Below are 22,577 nucleotides of genomic sequence, written 5' to 3'. Positions count from 1 at the left end.
TCAGTGGTTAGAGCATTGCTGGCTCTTCCAAAGGTCCTGAGTTCAATTCCCCCGCAACCACATGGTGGCTCACAACCATCTGTAATGAGGTCTGGTGCCCTCTTCTGGCCTTCAGGCATACACACAGACAGAACATTGTATGCATAATAAATAAATAAATAAATAGGAAAGGAAAGGAAAGGAAAGGAAAGGAAGGAAAAGAAAAAAATTAGATGCCAAGAACTGGCCACAGGCAAGTAATGTCAGTGAAGAATAGAAAGGTATTAGTTATGGACTGGGGAGACAGCTCAGTCAGGAAGGTGCTTGCTATAAGGACCTAAGCTCTAACCCATCCCACACAAAAGCTGGATATCAGGGTGTGCTCTTGTAATCCAAGCACAGAGAAGGCGAACACAGACTTATGAATGAGCCCAGGTCTCAGTGAGGGACCCTGTCTCAAAAAATAAGGTGGAGAGCTTCTGGGGTCTGACAACTGAGGTTGTCGATCCTCCTACAGACAGATAGACAGACAGACACACACACACACATACAACACAACAAAGAAAGAAAGATGTTAATTACAAAATAATCTCTACTTTTTGTTTATGTTCAAAATAGTCCTTAATAAACTGTTAAAGCCAGTTGGGCATGGCAGCACACACTTGTACTCCCAGCACTGGGGAGATAGACCATGAGTCAAGTCCAGCCTCAGGGACAGCTTGTATATTTAGGGTCTGCATGCTCTGGAGCCTGTATTTTCCTTTAACTTGTTGAGACAGGGTCTCACGTAGCCAGGCTGGCCTCAAACTGTAGCCGAGATGACTTGAACTCTTGGGTGCTGGAACTACAGGTGTGCATCTTCACACCCGGCTTGTTCTGTTGTTTCACTACACAGCTAGGCTAATTTCCAACTTGTCACCAAGCCTAGCTACATATATGCTGCCCTAGGGCAGAGACACTCTATGACACTGTGGGCACATGCGTACTGTCTCATATGCCTTTTAGAAATAGGTGGGGGAAGCTAGGCGGTGGTGGTGCACACCTTTAATCCCAGCACTCAGAAGACAGAAGCAGGTGGCTCTCTGTGAGTTCAAGGCCAGCCTGGTCTACAGAGTAAGCTCCAGGACAGGATCCATGGCGACAGAGAGAAACCCTGTCTCAGAAAAGAGAAAAAGAAAAAAAAAAGAAGGAAGGAAGGAAGGAAGGAAGGAAGGAAGGAAGGAATAGGAGGAGAGATAAACTTAATGCACTATCCTAGCTGGATGTGGTGGCACTTGCCTGAGACGGCAGCAATCAGGAGGCAGAGGCAAGAACAGTGTTACAAGTTGAGGCCAGCCAGATCTGTGCAGCAAAACCCTGTCTCGAAGCACACACATACTGGCTGGGGAGATGGCTCAGTGGTTAGAGTGCTTGCCTGCAGGCCTGACGACTCGAGACTGGATCCCCAGTAGGCTGCCTGTGACTCCAGCCTCTAAAGGCCAACATGGGGGATACCCAGAGCAAGCTGCCCAGCAAGACAAACTATACTGATAAGCTCTGAGTCTGATTAAGAGTCCCTGCCTCAATCAATCTGATGGAAGGATAATCAAGGATGGTTCCCAAGATCAACCACAGGCCTCCACATGCACATGTGCACACACGCAAAACATGCACACACAGCACACAACACAGAAAAACGAAAAGCACATAAAAATAAAACAACAGTCTTAAGCCAGGGCCAGCTAGTCGCAGTGGCCTCAGACCTCCTCTTCTTTTGGGACGCTAAGGAGACAGCAGAGCAGAGGCAGTGTGACACCAGGCTACACACCTGAGTGGAGTCTGTGACCGAGGCCAGCTGCAGGTACTCAGAATTTCCCCAGCCAAAGACACCTCCATCTGAGGACACAGCCAAGCAGCAATCACCGTAGGTGGCAACCTGAACAACCGTCACCCCAGCAAGGTCTCCGGCCAGCTTGGTGGGTGTGCTGGTGATGTTGTAGTGACCCAGGCCTGCACAGTAGGAAACATGCATTAGCTCACAGACATAGGAGACTTAGGGAAAGACAGACACATGGGTAGCACTCTGCACCAAAGAGGACAACAACAAAGTCGTATCTGGTCTACTTTAAACACCCTAGGAATTTTTAGGTCTAAATTAAGTGGAAAGACTGAGGACAGGAGGATGGCAAGTTCCAGGACAGCCTGGGCTACACTGTCAGCCTGGTCTATACTGTAGCTCCAGGACAGCCTCAGGAACAGATCCTCTACAAATGTGGTGTACACCTTTATGCCCAGCACTCAGGAGGAAGAAGGAGGAGGCCTCTGTGAATTCAAAGCCAGCCTGAGCTACACAGCAAGTTCCAGGATAGATAGGACTAAATAGAAAGGAAGGAAAGAAAGAAGAGCAAACCCTCAAACAAAATCCCCAAAAGTCAAGTTAAAAAATTTTGAAGATGAACTAGCATTATATGATGAAGCTCTTAGAGCTTGCATAAATTATAAGCAATTACAGCCTTTCTTCTATGTGCTGTTGGGATGGAATTACCAGTGAGCTACATCCTGGCCCAGTGAGAAGCAGTTTCTAACACTCTGTGGGCTTGCTAGCAGATACAGAAGCCAGGCACAGTGGCATGCACCTATAGGTTCATGTACATGTAGATTCAGCAGGCGAAGGGAAGAGGCCACTTAGGCCAGGAATTAGATGCCACCCAGGCAGCACAAGACCTTATTAGGCAGCTGGCCAAAGCACAGCACTGAACCACAGACTCTTGGGTAAACCAGGATCTCAGAAAAGCAGAAGCCCTGGTACCAGGCCAGGGCCAATGAAATGCCTTTTAGAGGAATGCTCTCTGATGCAGGTTCTGAAGGTTCCCACAAATTAAACTCAATAAAACACGAGTTCATAATCAAGTCACTAAGCCCCTGAGGGGATCGGGTACTACTAGCATGAGTCAGCAGAGGCAACAGACAAGCCTGCTCCTCCAGACTCCAATCGCTGGGATGAATGAGGCCCAGGGCTCTGCTACTGACAACAGTGCCGAGGAACCTCTGACACCGTCTTGGTTCGTTTCTATGGAAACCAGCAGCAAAAGGAACAGGAAAGGACATAAAAGAAGGCAGTCCCCAGAAGACCCAAATCTAGACCATGAGCCCTGCAGTCCACAATGACTGCAGAGGCCATAGACCAAGATCTTTCACCTCCCCAAGGGGGCAAAAGCACCTACCTGTCTGTCCATCGGCACCCCATCCACAAGAATACACTTCCCCTTTGTTCGTGAGGAACAGGCTGTGGTCCTGACCACAGACAACCTGGCAGACACAGAGACACAGTGTTGTTTGTGCCTAGGCAGCCAAACCTGTGCAGGGGGGGGGGGGGGAGGCAGTGGATTCTCCCCCTCCTCCACCCCCACACTAACCTCCCATCTGCCCTCCCCACCTCCACTCTGTAACCTTCCCTGTTGGAATGGAATGTCTGGCCACGTCGCACTTCTCTGGAAGGCACCATCCACACCCCAGGGCTCTCCTGGGCCTCCACACCACAGGACTGACTATCTACAGTACAGTAGGATGCCACACTTCTTTTCCTAACTCACAGGACAGCCTCTGCACCAGGAGCTGTGCTAAGGCAACAGTCGAGATGCCCTAACAAATGGAACCACCGAAGTGTAGTCACCTACCCAAAGTCACTTACATGGAGAAACAGGGACTTGAACTCACATTCCCGGGCCTATGAAGCCAGTTCAAGAAGAACTCCACTCTACTGCAACCTTAGCCCTAATCCTGCTACATCCCCTCACTTCTACCCTGCATCTACATTCTAGCATCGGTTCTGGCCTGTGGTAAGTCAGTTTCAACTAATCTCTTCATCCAGTGTGCTGTTTTAGGTCAACCTGATGCAAGCTAGAGGCATCAGAGAAGAGGAAGCCTCCAACATAAGATTGGGCTTAGCTTGGCATGGTGAAACACATCTTTAATGCCAGCACTTGGGAGGCAGAAACAGGAGGATAGGATCTCTGTGAGTCTGGGGCCAGCCTGGTCTACAGAGTGAGTTCCACGACAGCCAGGGATACACAGGGAACCCCTATCTGAAAAAAACAAAGAATGTGCTATTAAGCAAGCTTGTGGGCACCCCTGGGCTGATGGTTCTGGGTTCTGTAAGAAAGCAGGCTAAGCAAGCCATGAGGAGAAAGCCAGCAAACAGCACCCCCTCATGGCCTCTGGCATCCGCTCCTGCCTCCAGGTTGCTGCCCTGTCTGAGTTCCTGTCCTGACTTCCTTCCCTGCAGTGATATGGAAGCCTAAGTCAAATAAACCTTTTCTTCCCAAATTGTTTAAGGTCATGGTGCTTCATCACAATCACAGTGCCCCTAAGACATGCAGAGAAATCCAACAACAAATGTGACATCATCCTGTACACCTTGCACCCTTCCAAAAGCACCCCAGAGACAGGCCTAGAGAGCCTCAGCTCAAGCCTCTTACCTGAACCACCTGTCCATCAAAGTCCTGCATCCTGTGCACTTTGTGACTCTCACTGCAGCCAGGAACAAATTGGGGAGAAACAACAGAGGCAGTCACGAGCACCATGCCGGCTGGGCCCCACCCAGCACCCTCCCTCCTGTAGTCCTACCTGCACAGTCAGGTCCCCACGGCACAAACAGTTAGAACAGCTCTCAAGATCAAATGTGGGGCAGTTTGTGTGTGTTTGTTTGTTTGTTTTTGAGACAGGCCTCTTGGTTACACAGCTCTGGCTATCTTGGAAGTCACTCTATAGAGCAGGCTGGCCTCAGTGATCCATTGGCCTCTGCCTCCTGAGTGCGGGGACCAGAGGCTTGCTCTACCACACCCTACCCATAACCCTTTGTTTTTATCTTTGAGATAAGGTCTGCATAAACTGCCCAGCCAGGCCAAGAATTTCAACTCTCCTGTTGTACTTCCTAAATGCTGGTATTACAGCCATTCACCACTACGCCTAGCTCGGGGAAAATACTTCCAACACTAAATTAAAAAGACTTAAATAGAGGGAAGTTTTTTAAGATTAATTTGATAAAGTGAAAAAAATTCAAAAATAAATTGAGAACAGCCAGACATAATGGTACACACATTTAATCCCAGCACTTGGGAGGCAGAGGTAAGTGGATCTCTATGCGTTCAAGGCCAACTGAACCTTGAGACAGAAATTTACAGGCCAATCAAGGACACACAGTGAAAATCTGTCTCTAGAAAAATGAAAGAATTGTGGGGCCTAACAAGATGGTTCAGTGGGTAAAGGCACTTGCCACCAAACTCAACAAACCTGAGTTCTGTCCCCAGAAGCCACATGGTGGGAGGAGAGAACTGACTCCTGCATGTTGTCCTCTGACCACCACACATGATGAGGACATGCGCGTGTATACACACGCACGTTGATACACACAACATAAAAAGTTTTAACAGCTTTACACGTTATGACCTCACCCTACAAACGATGGGAGTTTCTGCTGAGGTAAGCACTCCCTCCTCAGCATTAAGGGCCAGGTCCTACACTCAGGTGTACACCCAGGGTAATTAGGAGCCTTCAGAGTCCCCCACTGTGGGGAAAGCAGCACTATCGGACTCACCTGTACACTTCGTCCTCCACCACCTTCCGTCCGCACTGCCCGTGGGAATTGTTCCCCATGCTGAAGACTGAAGCATAGCCCGGCCGTCAGGTAAGCTCTGAGGGCTCCAGGGTCCCACCACATCAGGACTAGAGGGGCTAACATGGGTGGTCCTGGCCTGCTCACCCTCACTAGCCCTAGATCTCCCTTTCCCACACCCCAGCCCCTGCAGCCGCCCCATGAGAGTGGCAGGGCTTTTCTTCCAGACCCACTTCTACCTCCAGGGATTGAAGGTCAAAATTAACTGCTATGACCCCAGGAAAACTACAATGGGGAAGATACCATCGACAGACGTGCTTCTGTTCAGCTGGGCGTTTGAGGCTAATAATGTCTCCGCAGTGACCACTGTTAGCACGCTCAGAACCCACAAACATACATACTCAGACATAAACATACACAATTAAAAATAAAATCACGGAAAACAAAAACAGGCAGGGCTGCAGAGATGGTTCAGCCATTAGATCTTGCTGCTCCTCCAGAGGTCCCGAGTTCAATTCCCAGCACCCACACTAAGCAATCACAACCACCCCGCTCCAGAGATCTGATACGGTCTTCTGACCTCTGCAGAGACGACACGTATGTAGCATACACTCAGACACACATACACATGAATAAAAATTAAAAATAAATCTTAGAAAAGAGCAAGGGCTGAGACAAAGCTTAGTGGTAGAGCAGGTGGCAGCTTTCCGGCACCGTGGGGAGCACAAGGGTTAACAAGTCCGCCAACACCACCCTCCGAAGCCCCCGCCCAGTGAATCTGCTGGGGAACTCCACGCCACATCAAGCAGGACATGCCCAACAGCAAGACTGGTTTCACAGACACCCTCAGCAAGACTACTCACCACCTTCTCGGTCTGTCAGGATAAGGGAGTGTGCTCGGCCGCAGGACACCTGCAACACCTTTGTCTCCTGAGGTCTGTCGAGGGGCAGCGGGACAGGCGAGGGCTCCAAAACGTACTCATAGCCCCTGGCTGAACAGAAGCGCCCGTCACAAGGCAGCCACTGATTCAGCCACATCAGCTCTTACAGAAACCTCATCTACAGAGCAAATCCTCTTTGCCTCCACTTCCCAAGCCCTGGGACTGCAGATGCTCACCCACAGTTAGGCTGCACAGGGATGAAACCCAGGATGTGGTGCATGCTGGGTAAGGACCTTACCACCGGAGTCACAGCAACAACCCTCTACTGCTACTCTTACAGCACAGCCAGACCATTATACTGAGTGGGTGTGGTGGTGCCCTGCTTCAATCCCAGCTCTCCGGAAACAGGCAAGTGGCTCTCTGGGAGTTCAAAGCCAGCCTGGGCTACACAGCAAGTTCCAGGCCAGTCAGCTATATAATGAGACCCTGTCTCAAACACAATTTTAAAAAAGCACTTTAAACTATTTCTAACTTATTGTTGTTGTTTGGAGACAGGGTGTCACTACGTAGCCATGGCTAGCCTAGGACTATGCAGACCAGGCTGGCTCAAACTCAGAGATCCGCCTGCCTCTACCTCCCAAATGCTGGGATTAAAGATTGCATCACTATGATCTGGCCATTTCTAATATTTTTTAAAGATTTATTTTTAATTATGTGTATGTGCATGTCTCTGTGTGCGTGCACGTGAGTGTGGTGTCTGTGGAGAGCAGAGGAGGGTGCTGGATCCTCTGGAGCTGGAGTGTTTTGAGCAGCTTAACAGTGTTAGAAACCAAACTCAGGTTCTCGAGAAGAACAGTGCAAGCTCAGCAGCTGCTGAGCGATGTCTGCAGGCCTTCTTCCTAACATGACAATCAGCTTCCAGCGCTGGGAGTAATGACTTCGTTCGGTCTTTTAAACTTTGGATTTTACTTAGCGTGTGAATACAGACATCCACATGCCACAGTATGCATGTGGCGTCAGTCAGAGGACAGGGAGAGCAGTCAGCTTTCTCCTTCCACCGCCTGGGTCCCAGGTCAAACTCGGGTTTTCCAGCTTGGCAGCAAGGGTCTTGACCCACTGAAGTCATATCAACAGACCACACTCTAGGCACTTCAAAATGCTAAGCGACACACAGGTCAGCAAGTGCTTACCTCTTTTCTGTAGCACGATTAATAAAAACCCAGAGACAGATACTGGGATTCAACCTGAAGATCAGAAAAGCAGAGCAGCCAGCCACTGGAGAGCTCTTGCCTCTGCAAAATCTTCAGACTGAAAGAGAGTGAGTTCCTGTCTCATCCCATTTTATAATCCTCTCTAGTGCTGGGATTCAAGGCGTGCACCACCACCACCCGGCCTCTATGGCTAACGAGTGTGGCTGCTGGGATTAAAGGTGTGTGCCACCACTGCCTGGCCTGTATGGCTGACTCGTGTGGCTGCTGGGATTAAAGGTGTGTGCCACCACTGCCTGGCCTGTATGGCTGACTCGTGTGGCTGCTTTACATTCTGGTCTTCAGGCAAGCTTTATTTATTAAAATACAAATGAAATATCACTACACTTTTTGTCTAACCATTCCATGTTGTTACCAAAGAGACTGAAAAATGACTTAATCCAGGAGTTGCAAACATCCCCCAAGACTTCATCTAATTTGGGTTTGGGTGGCTGTCTTGTTTTAAGACAGGTCTCAGGTAATCCAGACTGGCCTCAAACGCACTATAAGGCTAAGGATGACTCTGAACGCCAGATCCTGGATTTCAAATAGGTGTGCACACTACACCTTATACCAGGCTTCTTCTATTGGTCCACCAACCAGCTCCCAAATCATGACACGGAGACTTCCTATTAGTTATGAATGCTTGGCCTAGTTTAGGCTTACTTCTGGCTAGTTCTTTTAATTTAAATTAACCTGTTTCCCTTTATCTACCTTTTGCCTCAAGACTTTTTACTTTTCTTTCCCATATCTTACTTTCGCTGTTTCTCCCGTCTGGCTGGCTGCTGGCTGCCTGGTTTCTTGCCCCGGACATGTCCCTCATTCTCTCCTCTTTTCTTTCTGTTTTTTCTCTTTTTCTTCTCCGATTTATTCTCTCTGCCTGCCAGCCCCTCCTAGCCTTTCTCTGCCTATCTACTGGTCATTCAGCTCTTCTTAGACCAATCAAGTGCTTTAGGCAAATAAGGTGAAACAGACGCAACACATCTGCAACAGACGCAGCAGAAACAAAAGTAACACACCTTTACACAGCTGAAGTAATATTTTTGCAGCACAAATGTAACACATCTTTGCCCAGTTAAAATAATAGCCCACAAGCCCTGGCTTCAACCCTTGAGTCTTTGATATGTAGCCCAGACTGGCCTCCAACTCAAGCTTCTCCTCCTCCCTCAGCCTCTCCTATGTTGGGATTAGAGGCATACACTAACACACCCCTCTTCGTTTGCTGCTGTAGCTTATGGCAAGGATACCTGCTTACTTTTATCCTTCCGGCTTCTGTGGAATCCAAGTTGAGAATCTTTGTTGAGTCCCATGCCCCAAACTTTCGTAATGTCCTTGGTTTTGGAGGACAGCAGTGTGAATCCATAGCCACAGGCAGCAGAGGAAATCTGAAAAAGAGTTCCCACAATGTACCACGGACTGATTTGTGATGTCAGTTCTTTCAGCAAGAAATGACAAACTGCCGGGCAGTGGTGCCTTTAATTCCAGCACTTGGAAGGCAAAGGAAGGTGGAGCTCTGTGAGTTCGAGGCCATCCTGGTCTACAGGAGAGGTCCAGGACAGGTTACAGAGGTACACAGAAAAACCCCGTCTTGAAAAACAAGACAAAGGCCGGGCGGTGGTGGCGCACGCCTTTAATCCCAGCACTTGGGAGGCAGAGGCAGGCGGATCTCTGCGAGTTCGAGGCCAGCCTGGTCTACAAGAGCTAGTTCCAGGACAGGCACCAAAAACTACAGAGAAACCCTGTCTCAAAAATCAAAAAAAAAAAAAAAAAAGAAAAGAAAAGAAAAGAAAAACAAGACAAACAAAGTGACGAGCTATTTACATGCACTCATGTACTCCTACAGCGACCGGGAGTCACCCCCATGCCATGCTAGCCGTCTCTTTTCTCCTTCTGTACGCACATCGCACACTGGGCATTTTCATCCCGCTCACTATGACACAGCCCAGCATGGCAGCTTAGTGTGACTCTTGGCCTACCCCCTACCAGCTGCATATCTTGAGAGGGATTATTTATCCTCTCTAGATAGTCCTCTCTAAAAGAGAAAAACAAGGCTGAGTCAGATGACCTAAGAGATAAAGGTACTTGCCACGTAAACTTGATGATCTGAGATCAGTCCCCAGAACTGAAATGGTGGAAGGAGAGGGCGGACTCCTGCAAGCTGTCCTCTGACCTCTACAAGTGTGCCATGACACACAAGCATGTGTTATACACACACACACACACACACATATAAAAATGAATAAATGTTCAAATTTTTTAAAGGAAATAAGGGGCTGGAGAGATGGCTCGGTAGGTAAGAGGGCTGGTTCTGCAAGCTTGAGGACCTGAACTCAGATCCCCAGCCCATGCGAAAGTCTGGCATGCTACATGTGGTAGCTGTAATCTCAGTTATGGGGCAGAGACAGGAAAATCCCAGTAGTTCAGTGGCCAGTCAGTCCAGCAAGATTGAGGACTTCCGGTTCAGTGAGAGATCCTACCTCAAGAGAATAATGCAGAGAGCTACAGATGAAGACAGTCCAGCCTCTGCATGTGCATGCGTGGGCACATGCATCCACGAGCACACACCTCTTCACCCACAGGCACACAAAATGATATGACAGAAGCCCTCCTCTCCGGGTTGTTGTCATACATCCAAAGCCTTTCCGGGAGACAGCATCGGACTTCGCCAACAATGTGCAGGGTCTCATTCCAGAGCGCTGCCCATGCTACGCTGCTACCTCCTCAACCCGTGGCCTTGCAGAGAAGGTGTTGTCATAGCTACTGTGAACTTGACACACTAACAGCGCCCACATCTTTGTTCAGTCTTTCACCCAAACCATCACCGGTCCTCACTTTCACTGACTGGGGCAACTCAGCTTGGGAAGGAAATGTCACTTCTAGTGGGAGCACTAAGTCTAACTGGGGCCAGAAGTAACCCGAACCCAGGGGTTCATTCTAAAATCAATCGTCTCCACACAACCCACAGCCCACACGACCCACAGCAGCTACACCCCAAGCTAGCAAGGGTTGCCCTCGACTTCACACCTGATGTCCCATATTATATGCTCCCAGCCTAGTGTCACCCCACTATCTCTCAGCAGCTGAGTTTATCAGAGACCCACCAACTCCCTCAGAGAACCCCTCTGAATTTCACTGGATCCTAAACAAAAATGCAAGAGTATCACTCTTCCTAATCCTCCTGCCTCAGCCTCCTAACTGCTGCCATTGCAGATATGAGCCACAACCGGCCAGGCATACTTTTTGTTTTTAGTTCTAGCTAACTACTTCTTTTTAGTTATTACGTTCATTGATGTGTCTGTGCGTGCCTATGCACACACACATTCAGGTACCCCCGGAGTGCAGGAGAGGTGCTGGACTTTCTGCAGCTGGGGTCACACTGTGAGCCACCCCGCTGGGGTACTGGGAAGTGAACTCAGGTGCTCTCCGGCAGTACACACTGTTACCTGCTCAACCGTCTCCACAACTTCTTAGCTAAATTTGTTATTAAAATATGTTGCCAGGTGGTGGTGGTGCACACCTTTGAACTCCGCATTCAGGAAACAGAGGCCAGCCTGGTCTACAGACTGACCTCCACGACAGTAGAGGCGATAGAGAGAAACCCTATCTTGGAAAAAAAAAAACAACTTAGAAAAAAAATTGTTGATGCTTTGTGTAATCGTGTCATCAAAAATGACAGTGACAGGTCAGCAGGGCAGTGGTGCACATAGCTTTTATCCCAGCACAGGCAGACCTCTGAGTTTGAGGCCAGCCTGGTCTATAGAGTGAGTTCCAGGACAGCCACAACTGAACAAAGTGACATGACCCTCTTTTCACCTTATGAGTTTCCCTTCTTTTTTTTTTTTTTTTAATTTATTTTATTCAACATACATTGGTGTAAGAGTACCCGATCCCCTGAAACTGGAATTACAGGCAGTTGTAAGCTGCCATGTGGGTGGTGGGAAATGAACCCAGGTACTCAGGAAGTGCTCTTAACCGCTGAACCACTTCTGCAGTCTGACAGTTTCCCTTCTAAGATTCATACAAGACATGTATAGTACTGTCCTTCTGCTCAAAACCCTTATTTTCTAGCGTCCTGGAGCCACCAAACTTCTGACACGGCTTGAGCTCCACAGAGATGGCCCACATGGGAGGCTGAAGCTAACTGGATTGCACGAGAGAAAAGGGAAAAGATCCGAGCTCCGTTCCCAGCACCATGTGGCTGCTCACAATGGGCCACGGCTCCAGTTCCAAGGGATCCGATGCCCTCTTCTGGCCTCTGTGGGCGCCAGGCATGCAAGCGTTACACAGACAAACGCACAAGCAAAGCACACACACACACACACAAAACAAACAAAAAATTATGCCCAGAACCAGGCAGTGGTGGTGCATGCCTTTAATCCCAGCACTTGGGAGGAACTCTCTCTTTAGAGTTTAAGGCAGGACAACCAGGGCTGTTATATACAGAGAAACTCTGTCTCAAAAAGAAAAAAAAAAAAACACTATACTCAGCACATGAAGATTAGTCTCATGCTTAGTGATGCCTATTTATTTAACACTCAACAAATATTTGGCGGGCTCATGGCTTCAGTTAATATGCTCACGTGTGAAAGGCGCTGACCAGAGTCTAGCAGAGTCAGCTAAAGTGAGAGCCTGACAGGACGACACACCAGGAGGGGACTTCAGCCACAGTCTGCGGAGAGGTTCATAAATGTTTGCCCAACAAGCAAGAATTGTACTAGGCAAGACTGCGTCTGGTAGCACGGAGGGTACTGAAGCAGGGGGATCACAACTCTAATGTCAGTCTGGACTACACCCTGAGATTGAGGCCAACTTGGGTTACATATCAACTCTGTCTCAAAGTAAAAACAAAAAATGTTAGCTTTTACTAATTCAATTTAACACTATACTGAAAGTTTCCCCCACGCCATTAAGTCAAGCAAGAAAAAGAAATGAAGCGTTCAATTAGAAAGGACAGAAAGCTACCTCTATCCACAGGCCACCTGCACATAGAAAACACTAAGAAATGCACAAAAGTCTGTAAGCACAGGGGCTGGAGCCAGGTCTAATGAAGCACACCTCTAATCCCAGCACTCAGGGTTGGGTGGATCTCTGTGAGTTCTAGGCCAACCTGGTCTACAAAGTGAATCGCAGGACACCTAGAGCTACATAATAGAGAAAACGAAACAAAATAAACAAACCAAGAACAGGCTGGAGAGATGGATGGCTCCGTGGTTAAGAGCACTTCTAGTCCTTTCAGAGGACCTGGGTTTGATTCCCAACACCTATCATGGAGGCTCACAACTGCGGCAGGCTTTCTTTTGGTCCACTAACCAGCTCGCAAATCATAACCAGAGACTTACTATTAGTTATGAATGCTCGGCCTTATCCTAAGCTTGTCCCACTAGCTCTTATAACTTATAATCTGTTTCTCTTCATCTACATTTTGCTTTGGGGCTTTTTACCTTTCTTTCATTCTGTATTTCCTACTCCATGTCTGGCCGGCTGGCTGGTAGTTGTCTGGCCCTGGGGATCTCCCGTGCTCTTCTTTCTCTCTTCTCTCCTACTTATTCTGTCTGTCAGCCCCACCAATCCCTCTACTGCCCAGCCATTGACCATTCAGCTTTTTATTAAACCAATCAGGTGCCTTAGGCAGGCAAAGCCACACATCTTTACATGTTAAACAAATGCAACATAAACAAATGTGATACATCTTTACATAGTTAAAGTAATATTCCACAAAACACGACCATCTGTAATTCCAGTTCTACAGGCTCTAACATCCTCTTGTGGTCTCCATGGACACCAGGCACACAAGTGATACAGACACACATACAGGCAACACCATACACTGGTGTGGGAGAATTGTCTGTATTCTGTCAATCATATTTTAATAAAATGCTGATTGGCCAGGCAGGCAGTATAGGTGGGAAAACCAGGCAGGAAGTAGAGGTGATGCAATGAGAACAGGAGAATTCTGGGAAGCAGAAGCCCTCAGCCACTCCTGCGCAGACCACCGAAGAGACAGCATGTAACTTGCCCAGCTGAGAAAGGTACGGAGCCATTATGGCTAACATAGATGAGAATAATGGGTTAATATAAGTTATAAGAACTAATAAGTAGCCCGACCTAATGGGCCAATCAGCTTTATAACTTATAGAGTTCTCTGTGTGTGTAATTTCTCTTTGGGATTTGCCGGCTGTTGGGGTACCGGGCGGGACGGAAACCCCAACAAGCCGGCCCTCATGCTACAATACACATTAAAAAAAATTTTTTTTTAAATCTATAGAACCGGGCTGGAGAGATGGCTCAGCAGTTAAGAGCATTGCCTGCTCTTCCAAAGGTTCTGAGTTCAATTCCCGGTAACCATATGGTGGCTCACAACCATCTGTAATGAGGTCTGGTGCCCTCTTCTGGCCGCAGACATACACACAGACAGAATATTGTATACATAATAAATAAATAAATATATATATTTTTTAAAAACCTATAGAACCTTTAACAAGTTCAGCAACGCCACAAAGTAGAAGACTTATATACCACTTGGGTAGCAGTGGCCACATGCCTTTAATCCCAGCACTTGGGAGGCAGAGGCAAGCAGATCCCAGTGAGTTTGAGGCCAGCCTGATCTACAGAGTGAGTTCCAGGACAGCCAGAGCTACACAGAGAAACCCTGTTGTTTTGAAAAACCAAAATAATAAAATAATAATAAACCAAAAGGAAACAAACAAGAAACCTGTAGGGCTGGAGGTATAGCTCACTGTAGAATGCTTGCCTAGCATGACACAATTCTGGGTTTGATTCCCACCACTACAGACAATAACAAAACTGTACTTCTATAAAATGTCAATAAATAATCCCAAAAGAAAGGGTGGTTTGTTTTTATAACTAAAGATGCTAGCACAACTAGGTAGCTACAAGCAAAAAGATGGAGACCCTCATCTCACACTGTTTACAAAAAAAAAAAAAAAATCCAGGCTGGGGATGTAGCTCAGCTGATATAGTGCTAGCAGGGCATGCATAAAGCCCTGGGTTCCATCCCCAGCACCACTCCAACCAGAAACGGTGGCACACAGCTGTAATCTCAGCATTCTGAAAGTAGGTAGAGACAGGGTCTCACTATGTAGCCCAAGCCTGTCTGCAACTTGTGCCAATCCTCTTGTCTCAACTGTCCAGTCCTGGACTACAGGTCTGGCCACCACAGCAGACCTACTGAGCCCTTTTCAAATGTAAGCACCTTCAGAGGCACCATGAGCAATCTCCCAGCTTCTCTCGCCAACTGCTCACTGACATTTCCTTTCCTAGCTGTTCATCACTTACTCCAGTCAACACATCTCTTGACCTCACGGCGTCTCTCTAGCCTGAGTACAAATAGCACCATTTCTACGCTAACAGCTGAGGGGGCTTTGGGCCTTTCTTAACCTCTCTGGGACCCCCTTTCATCCCCGTAACTGGAGGCGAGACTCCTGGCATGCTGAGCAAATAATCCAAGATGTGCAGAACAGCTGATGTGGTTGTCAACCTATGCAATCTGGCAAGAAAAATAAACGAAGACCAAAACTTTCTCTAGCCACAAGCAAACTGCACACACACACACACACACACACACACACACAAAATGCTAAGACACCGAAGCAAGTTCAGCAGTCAAAAGCAGAGGACTGAGATAAACAATCTTCTTGGCCTTCCCCAACAAATGCCAAGAACTAGGAGGTCAAGCTCCCGGAAGTCCGGCCACCTAGGGAAGAATGTCCCCTACGGGAGGCCGTAAGGATGCCGGGGCCCTCACCTTCTGGTCCAGCTCCAGGCGGTAAGGTACCGGCTGGATTCTGCGTCGGGGCCGCAGCCCAGCGCGGGGTTCGGGCCCCGAGGCCGGCACCACGAAGCTGGGCACTCCGAGAGCCCCCGAGAAGCTGAAGCCCCATACGAAGACGCGATCGGCGCGGACCGCGCGCTCACCCACATACTGGAACACTGGCGCGTCCGCCTCGGCCTCGGCCGCCTCACGCCGGCTCCGTGAGCTCCCGGCCGCTCTCCAGTGCTCGCGGGCCGGTGCCGGCCATCTCAGCCGCCGCCCCAGAAGAGTCCCGGCCGCCGCCAGCATTCTCCACTCCACGCCTTAGCCGCTTATGTGCGCCGCCATCTTGCATCACCCTTGACCCACCCACCCCCAGCCTGGCGGAAGTAGATGCGACCATACTTACTACTGGCTGAAGGCGAAGCGCTTAGGGAAATGCAGCCATATTTACTATTGGAAGATGGTAAAGTCTTTGAGGAGGTCCTAGCAGAGCTACTCCTAGATGAAAGCAAACACTGTGGGAAATCTATAGCTTTACCATCGTTATCCGTGGGCTGAGGACTTAAATGAGTGTCCCGGTATTATTTGAAGATGCCTGTGAAGTGTTGCCGCCCTATGCTTCTTCCTGCCCCTTTTCAAGTTCTAGAAATTTCAATTTGCTAGGGATTGAACCCAGGGCCTCACACATATTTAGGGTATAGGCCAACACTGAACCACTCTCCTAGCCCCACGAATTGTTTTTATAAATACTGAAATGAGTTAGAGGAAGCATCCTAGATGCTTATCTCACTGAAGCTAAAATGGGAAAGGTAGCCTGTAACCCCATCTGTAACCCCAGTTCTAGGGCTGAGGCAAATTGCTGCAAATTGGAAGCCAGCCTGGAAGAGAAGAAATCTTTTAATATGTTTTGCTTGCTTGTTTGAGACAGGGTCTCATTTAGCCCTAATTAGCCAGGAACTTGCTATGTAGAGCAGGTTAGCCTCAAATTCAGATGTGTACCTGCCTCTGCCTCCCAAGTGGTGAAATTAAAGTGTGTGCCTCTACACCCAGCGCTGGTTGGTTGATGTATTTTATTTTGGCTACTTTATTTCAGGTATATGGCTGTATTGCCTGCAAGTATGTCTGTGCACCATGTGTGTATTGGATCCTCTGGAACTGGAGTTACAGTTGATAGCGCCCATCTGAATATTAGAAACAGAACCCTGGCCCTCGGGGAAACAAAGCAATGTTTTTAACTGATGAGCCCCTCTCCAACTCTCTGATTTTTTTTTTTTGAGACAGGGTCTCACTCTGTAGGCCAGGCTAGCCTCTAACTCACTGCAATTCTCCTACCTCAGCCTCAGTGTTGGGATTACAGACCCATGCCACCCTGCCAGATCCAACCCTGGTTGAACTGTACCTAACTTCTGTGTGTCTTTCTTAGCCCCTTGGATCTCAGCTTCAGAATGAAAGGCTAAACGGAAATTTTCAGTCTATGAAATGAGATTGTTTTTGTAAACAGTACCTGCCTTTAATCCCAGCAGTCAGAAGACAGAGGCAGGCAGATCTCTGTGAGTTCAAGGCCAACCAAAGCTACACAGAGAAAACCTGTCTCAAAACACAGTAAAAAAAATTAAAATAACAACAACAAAGGGCTAAAGTCCATGACAGGGCATCCCAAATGCCAGGCTCTAATGCAGAGAACAAACCTTTTCCTCCCTGGCTCTCTCTGCTCATCCTCACTGTTTATTGCTTGATAAACAGGAACTTATTTTCTTTCTTCAGATGGGATTCATGCAGCCCAGGCTGAGCATAAGTTCACTAGGTAGCCCAGGATGGCCTTGAACTCCTGATCTTCTCACCTATCCTCAGCACTAGAGGTACTGGCGTGCACCAGCACACCCAGCTGATGCAGTCCTGGAACAGAACCCAGAGGATCCTGCATGCTGAGCCAGCACTCTGTCGGCTGCGCTACATCTGAAGCCCCATAATTCATCCAATTTTAACTAATCCCAAGATAAACTCAAAGTGTATAGAATATGTTACATATCTAGACCGTGTGTATCTACCATTATGTACTTAATATTCTGGGATGTGGGGCTGTTTTATAAAGGAAAGTCCACCAATATGATATGGGGATAGCTGGGCAGTGGTGGTGCACACCTTTAATCCCAGCTCTCAGGAGGCAAGAAGGATCTCTGTGAGTTTGACGCCAGCCTGATCTACAGAACAAGTTCCAGTACATCCAGGGCTCCACAGAGAAACCCTCTCTCAAGAAAACCAAAAAATAAATAAATAAAAGAAGAGGAAGAAAGATAAGGGGATAAACTGGGGACAGGTGAGATCCAAACCACAGGATCCACATGGCAGAGGGAAGAACTGACTCCTGCAAGTTGTCCTCTGGCCTCCAAACCGGCTCCGGATCATGGACGTGTCCACACACATTTACACAAAATCGATGCAAAGTAAATAAAAAGGTGGGGTAGCCAGGAAAGAGCTCGACAGAGCTCTGCACTGCAGTGGGATACAAAGTACCGAGAAGGTGAGTAGCCAGCTGGCCTCTGCTTTTTATGAACATGCTGCCTATGCAAAACAAGGAGAAGCCATCTGCTGCTTAGAAAACAGGTAAAACCCGTCCACAAAGTGGATGCTTCCCAACAGACACAGACACAAGATTCGGCAGCCTCCGTTTATAGCCTCTAGGTCAATCTTCTGGTCAGGTCTCAGTAGAGCAGAGCTTGGCAGAGAAAGACACTCAATACTCATAAGGAGGGGCCTCACTTCCTGGTACACACTGAAAGTAAAGTTAATCCAACCCTGCAGGAGCCAAGGCAAGATGGGAGGATACATGTGCCCCTTAAGATGTGGACCATGAGATGGGCGGTAGTGGCACATGCCTTTAATCCCAGCACTCAGGAAGCAGAGGGAGGCAGGTCTCTGTGAGTTCGAAGCCAGCCTGGACTACAAAGTTCCAGGACAGCCAGAGAAATACAGAGAAACCTCGTCTGGGAAAAACAACAACAAAATCTAGTTGAGCTCAGGGCTCTCTGGATATTCCAATATGTTGGACTTGTGGAGAGACCGAGTTTGCAAACTTGATTAAAATAAAGGCTCTTTGCTTTTACATATGGGGGAAAAAAACCCCACCATCAACAACAACAAAAGACGTGGCTTATGGAGGACAGAGTGAAAGGGGGTGAGGACAGTTCACAGATGCCAAGGTGTCTTTCCTGACTGAATATCCTGTCAAGGTGCTCATTCTTGTGTGATTAGGAAGATGAAGTGAGACGATGATGTAAAAATCGGGACCAATGAATGAGTGTAGAGTAGATGTGATGGCACACCCCTGTCATGCCAGCATTATGAATGCTGGGACTGGAGAATCAAGGGTCCCAGGCCAGCCTGGGCAACATCATGGGACAATATCAAAGCAATTATTCAAACTCACTTGGAGTTTGGATATGACTGAGTGGTTGAGTCCTTGCTTAGAATCCCCCAGTGAAGAACTGGGCATGGCTGAGCTATAGAGCATTCTGCCCACTATCTGTAAGCCTGAGCACTGCAAAGAAAACTTAAAAATCAACAGCTCGGGGCTGGAGAGAGAGCTCAGAGGTTAAGAGCACTGGCTGCCCTTCCAGAGCACCTGAATTCAATTCCTGACACCCACATGGTGGCTCGCAATCATCTATAATGAGATCTGGTGTCCTCTTCTGGCCTGCAGGGATACATGCAGGCAGAACACAGTATACATAATAAATAAATCTAAAAATAAATAATTAAATAAATAGCTCTTAGCCATGTATGGTGGTGCACATCTGCCATGCCTTTAGGGAGGATCAGGATTTCTTTTTTTTTTTTAAGATTTATTTACTTATTAAGTAAATAATAAGTGGTCTGCCTGCAAGTCCCTGCAGGCCAGAAGAGGGCACCATAGTTCATTATAGATGGTTGTGAGCCACCATGTGGTTGTTGGGAATTGAACATGAAGTATAGCCAGTGCTCTTAACCTCTGAGCCATCTCTCCAGCCCAAGGATCAGGATTTCAAAGACTATCTGACAAAAGGAAAACCCAGCGGTGGTGGTGCACACCTTTCATCCCAGCACTCAGGAGGCAGAGGCAGGCAAATCTATGAGTTCAAGACTAACCTGGTCTACAGAGCAAGTTCCAGGCCAGTCAGGTTGACGTAGTGAGACCCTAATCTTAACCCCCAGGAGGCAGAGGCAGGCGGATCTCTGTGAGTTCAAGGCCAACCTAGTCTACCAAAGCTAGTTCCAGTGAAAGACCTCCAGATCAGGGAGACTCTCACTCAAGTCTCGGGATAACACGACCCCCCAGGAACTCACAAGAGACGGTTCCTTGCTGCAATCACACGAGGTTTATTGACAGGACAGGATCCAGTGCACTGGGGCCGAAACTCATTTCCCATGCAGAGGTAGAGAGTTCGACCCTGAATAGCTGGGAGAAGGAGTATTTAAGGGGAGCAACCATCCAAAGGGGGTAGGGAGTGTGTCATTGGAAAATTCCGAAAATACCAATGATAATCACAAGGGGGTAACTCCCTGTTTCTCGAGATTATAACCTAACTTTATCTTCAGCTAGTTCCTGAAACAGTCACTGAACGGGTTAATCTAGATTTTTGAATCTTCTCTCCCTGCTTAGATTTTTGGCTCTATTTTTTTTCTGTTAGAGGGGTCTGGATTTATCCAGGTCTTTCACCAGGACAGGCTCCAAAGCTATAGAGAATACAGAGAAACCCCGTCTCGGAAAAAAAAAAGAAAGAAAGAAAGAAAAGAAAAGAAAAGAAAAGGAAAAAGGAAAAAAAAGAAAAAAGAAAGAAAAAGAAAAATCAGAAAAAAGAGGCCAAAAGAAAGAAGTCTTTGGTGTAAAATGTAAAATTAGGAACAAGGAGCTAAACACCTTTGATCCCAGCATTCAGGAGGCACATATAGATTTGCCTGGTCTACACAGTGGGTTCCAGACTTGCCAAGGCTACCTGGTGAGACTTTATTTCAAATGGGGGGGAGGGACGGGAAGGTGGGCTAGAGAGATGTCTCAGCTTTTAAGAATGCTTGCTGCTCTTACAGAGGACCCAAGTTTGGTTCCCAGGACTCACATCAGGTGGCTCACAATCACCAGTAACTCCGGCTCCAGGGGATCTGACACCCTCTTCTGATCTCCATGGGATCTTGAACACACGTGCCATTCACTCATACAGACATGCACACATACACATAAATAAAAATAATTCTTTAAAAATTAGCCAGGTGATGGTGGCACTTGCCTTTAATCCTAGCACTCGGGAGGCAGAGGTAGGTGGATCTCTGTGAGTTAGAGACCAGCCTGGTCTACAGAGTGAGTTCCAGAACAGCCAGGACTGCACAGAGAAACCCTGTCTCAAAAATACAAAACAAAAAAAAATTGAAAACAAGAGGACGGGTACATTGTGAATTGTGGCCACTAGGTGGCAGTGCTTGCCCATCAATTTTGTTCCCGTTCGCCAGACAGATCACAATAGGCAGGTTCAGAGTGAGATCTACCTACAATTACAGAAGTGTACTTCAGTGGTAGAGTGCTTGCCTAGCCCATGCAAGGCCGGAGTTCTCTCCACAGCCTCACAAAAGTAAACATTTGTGTTATTTTTTGAAACAGGGTCTCAGCTGGGCGGTGGTGGCGCACACCTTTACTTCCAGCACTTGGGAGGCAGAGGCAGGTGGATCTCTGTGAGTTCGAGGCCAGCTCTGGTCTACAGGAGCTAGTTCAAGGACAGGCTTCAAAGCCACAGAGAAACCCTGTCTCGGAAAACTAAAAAAGAAAAATAGAAAGAAAGAAAGAGAGAGGGGGGAAGAAAAGAAAAGGAAAGAAAGAAAGAAAGAAAGAAAGAAAGAAAGAAAGAAAGAAAGAAAGAAAGAGGATCTCATGTAGCCTCTGGCCTTGAATTTGCTATGTTGCTTGAATTCCTGATCCTCCTGCCTCTACCTCCTGGGAGCCAGGAGTACAAGCAAGGATTTCCAAGCCCAGTCGCAATTTAAAAAATAATAAAATACATTTCATTTATACACTTGTATATGGGGGTGCATGCACAGGTGTGAAAAATCAGAGAACATCTTTTGAGAGTTGCTTCTCTTCCTCCACCGTGTAGTTTCCAAGGATTTCATACTCAAAAGACAAGTGCCTTTACCCTCTGAGCCATCTCACCGCCCTGCAACTAATACTGTTCATACACTTTCCTTTCTTTTTGGAACAAAACCTGACTGTATAGCCCTGACTTGCCTGGAACTCACTGCGTAGACCAGGTTGGCCTGGAACTCAACAGTGATTCTGTCTCTGCCTCCAAAGTGCTGGGATTTGCGGGGGGCCATCCTGTCCCGCAGGAATGAACGCCACCAAAAACGAGAATTCCTTCTCTGGTCACATCTTTATTTGGAGCATTTCCTTGAGGAAAATTGAGGGAAGGGAAGATAGAGCAGGGACGAGAGAAAGCTTAGAGAGAGAGCGTTGGGCCCCGAGGCAGCTGCTTTTAAACGGTGGAGCGGCTTGAACGCTGTCCTGATTGGTTAATGCCATTTTGCTGGTCTGAGCATGTGCAGGCAAGGGTGCAGGCAGGGGTGCTCAGCCCCACATGGCTACCTCCAAACTGCAGGACCACCTGTGCCTCCAGGTGGCTCCCAACAGGGATTAATGGTGTGTGCCACTGCATGAGGCCAAATGAATACTTCATCACCCCCAAATAATCTATTATCTACCATAAACATAACCTCAGTGTTTGAAATGCCACAACGAAGCTGAGCAAGGGGATGCAAGGCTGTCATCCGAGCACTTGGGAGGTAGAGGCAGGAAGGTAAAGACTTCCTGGTCATCCTTGGCTACATAATGAATGTGAGGCCAGCCTGAGCTACATCAGACCTGGTCTCAAAACAACAGAGGTGGAGGGGAAAGCTCAGCAATTCTATGACAAGGTTTCCGCTGCTGTGTCGTGTGTTTGGGTTGTCACTCAGCTCCCCTTGCTTTGATCTCTGTTCTGTTCTCACAGACCTGACTTTGCTATTCATAACATTTACTTGCATATAAGCTAAGACGTCATCTTGTCAAGCAGCATTTTTAAAAAGTCCCACTGGGTTTTCTC

General features: G+C 47.8%; 1 protein-coding gene across 2 annotated transcripts in view; it reads right to left on the bottom strand.

Moving 5' to 3' along the window:
• Positions 1-15,834, bottom strand: part of Rcc1l (RCC1 like) — a 29,513-nt gene extending 13,679 nt beyond the window's left edge. The window contains exons 1-7 of one of the 2 annotated variants that reach the window (XM_048433771.3): positions 15,466-15,834; positions 8,956-9,085; positions 6,436-6,564; positions 5,555-5,621; positions 4,437-4,488; positions 3,183-3,267; positions 1,787-1,968 (exon numbers count right to left, since the gene is read on the bottom strand). In XM_048433771.3, coding sequence (XP_048289728.3) covers positions 1,787-1,968; positions 3,183-3,267; positions 4,437-4,488; positions 5,555-5,621; positions 6,436-6,564; positions 8,956-9,085; positions 15,466-15,780 — 960 coding nt within the window. In that variant the 5' untranslated portion in view covers positions 15,781-15,834. The remainder of the gene's footprint in view (positions 1-1,786; positions 1,969-3,182; positions 3,268-4,436; positions 4,489-5,554; positions 5,622-6,435; positions 6,565-8,955; positions 9,086-15,465) is intronic. The other variant, XM_087903576.1, reaches the window with a different exon arrangement.
• Positions 15,835-22,577: the final 6,743 nt, after the last annotated feature.

The sequence above is a fragment of the Myodes glareolus genome, chromosome 2, assembly GCF_982192425.1.
Source record: "Myodes glareolus chromosome 2, mMyoGla1.1, whole genome shotgun sequence".
Taxonomy (NCBI): Eukaryota; Metazoa; Chordata; class Mammalia; order Rodentia; family Cricetidae; genus Myodes; species Myodes glareolus.
This window is presented reverse-complemented; position numbering and strand designations above follow the sequence as displayed.